The sequence below is a fragment of the Procambarus clarkii genome, chromosome 33 (assembly GCF_040958095.1).
Source record: "Procambarus clarkii isolate CNS0578487 chromosome 33, FALCON_Pclarkii_2.0, whole genome shotgun sequence".
Taxonomy (NCBI): domain Eukaryota; kingdom Metazoa; phylum Arthropoda; class Malacostraca; order Decapoda; family Cambaridae; genus Procambarus; species Procambarus clarkii.
The window spans coordinates 28,274,309-28,280,931 of NC_091182.1; the positions used below are offsets into that span (position 1 = coordinate 28,274,309).

At 43.0% G+C, this 6,623-nt stretch overlaps 1 protein-coding gene across 1 annotated transcript; it reads left to right on the forward strand.

The window, feature by feature from the left end:
- The first annotated feature begins 5,023 nt into the window (after positions 1-5,023).
- LOC138370781 (myosin heavy chain IB-like) lies at positions 5,024-6,092 on the forward strand. Its single transcript, XM_069335382.1, has 2 exons — positions 5,024-5,054; positions 5,641-6,092. Exons 1-2 carry the CDS (start codon positions 5,024-5,026, stop codon positions 6,090-6,092), a joined length of 483 nt encoding a protein of 160 aa, XP_069191483.1.
- The last annotated feature ends 531 nt before the right edge of the window (positions 6,093-6,623 follow it).

Sequence of the window (6,623 nt, forward strand, 5' to 3'; positions counted from 1 at the left end):
GCTGGGTCGTCTTTGATGTGGTGGAGGTCTAGGGGGTATATGCTGGTGGTGGTGTGGGCTGGGTCGTCTTTGATGTGGTGGAGGTCTAGGGGGTATATGCTGGTGGTGGTGTGGGCTGGGTCGTCCTTGATGTGGTGGAGGTCATCCTCGATGTAGTGGGGTCATCCTTGGTGAGGCGCGTACAGTGCTGTTTTTCTCCAAAATATTTTAATAACACATAATGGCCGTAGAGAGAAAAGAATGAGCATACATATGTATGCCCGCATGTATTTATCTATATTTACATGTATATAATACACGTGTTCACGTTTTAAATATCATACAATGTACGTGAAAAAAGTATACTACTATATGTATAACTGTGAAAGAAAAAAAGAAGGAATCGGCAATAACACGTAAAATGAATGATGAATAACGCGATTGATGAATGACGAGTGAAAATATACCGCAATACTCACTTGCAGTTTTCTAAATCCACTTTGGAAGTGTTGATTTTTTTCCCCTTGCCTGACGATATCTTCGAGTGACGCAAATGACATGGAGAGAAAGCTAGGTAGATGCACGGACGCAGATAGACAATGGCTCGCTGAGAGGGTATGTATGTATGTATGCAAGAAAAATGATAACGATAAAAGGGTGTTGATAATATTGGAAATTTGTGTAAGGTTGAAAGGTCAAGTATTAGATAACTGGCTGCTAGAAAATCAAGGGGACCAAGAGCTAGAAACCGACCCTTCTGCATCAACTTGGAAGCTAAGTTTTGTGAAGCATAGCACCAAAATTTTAAAAAGTCACTTTTCAAGAAGATTATATTAGAGATAAGAGAGTTAAGCTATGAGCATAGGTGAATGGAACTAAATCTCACATCCCTAGAGGATAGAATGAAAAGAGGGGGATATGATTACAACATACAAGATACTGAGAGAGAAATAGGTCAAGTTTAACAGGAATTTTCAAACTGGGAGAAAGTAGGATCCAAGGACAGAATAGAAACTTGAATTCCACCCCCTTTATCAAAACAATGGGCTGGGAAGTTCACGACTTACAAGTCATATACGATCTACAAAAACTACATAATTCAGCATTTGGACTTACGATCCACCAGGCCTTGTTTGAGGCAATAACTCGGAACCTACTTCGTTCACCTTCAGCCTGAAATGCAAACACTTCCTAAATCAGCGTAATCCCACCTAACCTAACCTAACCTAGCCTATTCATATCAAAAGCACTACGGGCTCACCATAGCCCGTGCTACTTACAACTTTTAATTCCAGGTAGCGAATCATTAACAACAACCTAACCTAGATCTAACTAAACATAAACCCACAATATATAATAATATTTACATGTCAGAAAAAAAAAAGTTTGTTGTTATACTGTACCGAAGGTTGTTGTTGTTAAAGATTTGCTACCTGGAATTAAAAGTTCCAAGCAGCACGGTCTATGGTGAGCCCGTAGGGGTTTATTACTGTACCGAAAATTCATCCAGTCGTTTTTCCAAGTAAAAAAATCTGCACTTAGTATTTAACTAATGTCAGTAATTAACTAATAGCTTGTACTGGATAATAAGTTGGGAAATTGTCTACACTACCCAGTACGGGTAGTGTAGACAATTGGATTGCACTGCAAGAAACAGAAGAAGCTGTAGAAGCCACCTCCATCCACAACTATAAAACCAGACTCGATAACGAAGTGGAACGTTAACAAGAAATGATAACGCAAATAGGTGCACCAACGCTAGTAGATGCACCCACATCTCCTCCCCCTTCCCCCAAGACACTGTTAGGTAAGGACTGATAGGTTAAGTGCCGACAGCACCATCACAATCACTATCCACGTACAATGATGTAAATAAACCAGGTAAAACATTATCTATTCCCTTTGATGAATAATGATTAATGATGAATAATGATGAATAATGAGTCACCAGCATGTATGTTTATCTTCGATGAGTAGTGTTGTGCATCATGATTATGTGAGGAATACTGCTTTATTATCTCACCTCTTATGGGGAGGTAATCTCTTTAGTGTTTTTTAATGTGTAGGAAGATGGGTGAGTGTGTGGGGGTGTGCCTGTGTTCGGAGTGAGTGTGGGGGTGTGCCTGTGTAGGGAGTGAGTGTGTGGGGGTGTGCCTGTGTTCGGAGTGAGTGTGGGGGTGTGCCTGTGTAGGGAGTGAGTGTGTGGGGGTGTGCCTGTGTTGGGAGTGAGTGTGGGGGTGTGCCTGTGTAGGGAGTGAGTGTGTGGGGGTGTGCCTGTGTAGGGAGTGAGTGTGGGGGAGTGTAACTGTGTAGGGAGTGAGTGTGGGGGTGCCTGTGTAGGGAGTGAGTGTGTGGGTGTGTGCCTGTGTAGGGAGTGAGTGTGTGGGTGTGTGCCTGTGTAGGGAGTGAGTGTGGGTGTGTGCCTGTGTAGGGAGTGAGTGTGGGTGTGTGCCTGTGTAGGGAGTGAGTGTGGGGGTGTGCCTGTGTTGGGAGTGAGTGTGGGGGTGTGCCTGTGTAGGGAGTGAGTGTGTGGGGGTGCCTGTGTAGGGAGTGAGTGTGGGGGAGTGCCTGTGTAGGGAGTGAGTGTGTGAGGGTGCCTGTGTAGGGAGTGAGTGTGGGGGAGTGCCTATGTAGGGAGTGAGTGTGTGGGTGTGTGCCTGTGTAGGGAGTGAGTGTGTGGGTGTGTGCCTGTGTAGGGAGTGAGTGTGTGGGTGTGTGCCTGTGTAGGGAGTGAGTGTGGGTGTGTGCCTGTGTAGGGAGTGAGTGTGGGGGTGTGTGCCTGTGTAGGGAGTGAGTGTGGGTGTGTGCCTGTGTAGGGAGTGAGTGTGGGGGTGTGTGCCTGTGTAGGGTGTGAGAGTGTGCCTGTGTAGGGTGTGAGAGTGTGCCTGTGTAGGGTGTGAGAGGGTGCCTGTGTATGGTGTGTCTGTGTGTGTGCCTGTGTAGCCTGTGTATGTGTGTAGAGGTAGCTGTATTGTGTCATTGTGCAAGTATAGTGTACAAGCAACGTCTAGCAAGGTGAGGTATTCAGAAGGATTGCATACAATCCTCTGTGACTGTATACAATCCCGAAGATTGGTGATTGGCGCCGAGATTTTCGTATACCTGCTGGGAGAGTTTCCCCAGGTCGCACTTCAGCACATGGGTCCGGTCTCTTTTATCTATCGCTCGATTGGAGCGAATGGTTTCAGATTCCTCATGGTACAGGTATCGCTTCAAGTCATGAAAGAATTCAGTAATCCTCGTGTTCTCTCCCGTATTATGGGAGGAAAGGGGTAGAGGAGGGTGAGAGGTAGGGGGAGATAAGGAGCAGAGGAAGGTAAAGGTGTAGAAACCAATATTATTGTCAAGAGTCAATAATATGGTAACGATCTTTAAGGAAGGAGATAGAATTCCCTCGTGTCAAATTCTTAGTCAATTATAGAAAAATCACTCCAGTCGGTAATCGCTAAAGTCACTCTTTCTACATTTTGAAATTACATAGTTAGATAATAGACGTATGGTCCCTTGATTATTTCAAGCGTAGGTTAGACATAAATATATAAATGAGTTAAGGGGGATATGAATTGGAGCTGCCTCGCATGGGCCAAAATAGGCCTTCTGCTGTTTCCTTAATTACTATGTTCTCATGTTAGGATCGGTCTTCAGCTGTTGAACCCTAACCGTTCCACCTTCTGATCATCTAATGTAACGACTCCTGTCCTATGTAGTTGGTTTCTAACAACCTTATCGTCTATTCTAATCAACTTTCTCAACACTTCTAAAAAAAAATTAGAGTCTGATATTTCTTATTGTGTGTGTTCCTATCACCTATGGTTTATTGTTCTAATATTAGTATTACTTATGTCTGCATCATCATCTCTCTCTCTTTCTCTCTCTCTCTCTCTCTTTTCAAGCATCATTCGGTCCAGGTCTTTCAAAATTTATTCGTAAATTATCCCATATAATTTTGGGTTCCATTGCAGGCTTTTGTGTATTTATATATTTATTGTGTTCTCTTATGTTCTCCCCTCTGTCGTGAACAGAATAGAGGGAAGAGAGGAAGAGGAAATTAAGAGCGGAAAGAATGGGACGAAAAGGAACGGAGAAAAATTGAGAATGGAGAAAGGAGAGAAGTGTGTTCGAATGCATTACTGATCCATCTGCTCTGAAAACCAATTTCCTAGCCCAATCACTTCTCTTCTATCACAGTGCTTGAAGCACCTCCACCAGCTCTGGCGCGAGAGGAAGGCAAGAAGGAGGAGTTTCAGATCCTTTGTAATGATTATGAGACTTGTTTCAACCAAGTTTCATTTCAAGAAACCGATAACAAGCCAATGAATCTTAAGTAAAAGTGCATTGTTACCTCTGACTCTGCCGGTTTTCATAAGGGTTCTTATATGCAGTGAGTTTTGATAAATCACGGCTTGACACTGTATAATATCTATCACAAGCGAGTTGAACTGAAAGTGTTAATTTCTAAATAAAAATTTCTCAAATTTACTTAAAATAACATTCCATTCATCTGGGCTGTAGGAGTCTCGAGCCATGAACCCTACGCATGTGAAGGCGAAGCTCTACCGACTGAGCTATGGAGAAGTCTTAAAAAAGAATTTTTCTTTATACTTACTATAAGATAAATTGCTAATCTGTACCACAAGTTGCTCATTGGGACTTGGATTGTCTCCCCGGAGAAAAACGGCGGACGAAACGAGCAAATTACTGTTTCCTATTTATGAGTATATATAGAAGGAGGTCTGGTCGACGACCGGGCCGCGGGGACACTAAGCCCCGGAAGCACCTCAAGGTAACCTCAAGGTATATATGTGTGTGATTATTTTGTTAGATAATAATATATAAATACCAACGATTTGTATTAGATTCCCCTGAGGCTAGTGTCAGTTTAATCTTGTATCAGGGTCGTTTGAGTGGCATTCACATACACTATAGGAATAGTGTCGCGTTTACTAGCTTCCTCCCTACTAGCTCCGAGCATAATTAAACAGCCCTTGACGTTGTAAACATGATTTGAATTAAATATTAAAATTGACACTGTTAGCTCTAAGTAATGAAGCCACACCTGGCTAGCAGAGGCTCAGGTGAGCCTCTTATTGATACAGATAAACGTACAGAAAAAATTTGGCTTGCTACAAATAAATTTAATAAGATTGTTCAATAAATAATATAATATATTTATTATACAATAAATAATTTAGCATCTAAGAATGAACGACAATAATTAAACTACAATTGTTTAGTAATAAATAATAAAAAAAATATATTCAGCAATATAATTAACAAATAAATAAATAATAATAATAACAATTACAATGCAAATAATAACGCAAATCAAAATATAAATGATAATAAAGTATTATTATTAATCCAAAATCCTTTTAAAACAATAAATTTCGTATATTGGAGAATTTATGTTCTGATGATAAGAGTCCAGTTCATAAACAATGTAAAAAAAAGGGTCTCAATGATGAGGAAATATTCACCAGACTCACACAAGATGATGGGGGAGATTTACGAGGCCTGCGTGGGCAACTCTCGGCCGTCGTGACGTTTAGGACCCTCTGAACACGGTTTAATGGGTGACGTGGGTGGGTTGGGGGGGGGGGGACGAGGTGACCTCCTATTGTCAACGTTTATATAATAGCTACTTGCATCACTCCCCCCAAGCTGGTGGTCCTGGTCCTAGAGGTCCTGGTGCTGGTGGTCCTGGTCCTGGAGGTCCTGGTGCTGGTGGTCCTGGTCCTGGAGATCCTGGTGCTCTTGGTCCTGGAGGTCCTGGTCTTGGTGCTCTTGGTCCTGGAGGTCCTGGTCTTGGTGCTCTTGGTCCTGGAGGTCCTGGTCTTGGTGCTGGTGGTCCTGGAGGTCCTGGTCTTGGTGCTCTTGGTCCTGGAGGTCCTGGTCTTGGTGCTCTTGGTCCTGGAGGTCCTGGTCTTGGTGCTCTTGGTCCTGGAGGTCCTGGTCTTGGTGCTCTTGGTCCTGGAGATCCTGGTGCTAGTGGTCCTAGAAGTCCTGGTGGACCACAAGCAAAATACCTCAGACTTGAAAACTTGAAAGAGGGAGAGAAAGTCACTCGAATCTCCCCTGAGATTCTTATATTTGGTGATTCGAGGCGTGTTTAAGGCCATTACTCTCTCCTGCTGCCTCGCTGACAAGCTGTGGCGACAGCCTCGAGTTATACTACACACTAAATAAAAAAATAATAATTCACTATCTCTCGACACCTCACCTTAGAGAGCCCCAGATTAAAACTTGTACAGGGCAAGACCTAAGGACTTATATTCTCGCTTGAGATGATGTCAACATTTATCGGGCACCAAAGGAACAAAAAAATAAGTTATATTCTCGTCCAAATGGTGTTAATATACACAAAAAATTATATCAAGATCTCTGATAATTGCTTCGTTCGATCATCTCTCTCTCCAGATCGTTCTCAAGATAGTGACAAGAGGAGGCTAAGTGGTACTTAAGGACACGTCTCCAGTAGCCCTCGTCAAGTGCTTCTGCCTCCGGATCACGGAGGATTGATAATACGGCGCCCCTGTTCACCCAGCAGTAATTGGGGACCTGGTAGTAAACCCATTGGCGGATCTTGTTCCAGGGAACTTTTGTTGTTGGGTAATGTTATACACGAGCTATGGGAAGGGAAAGCT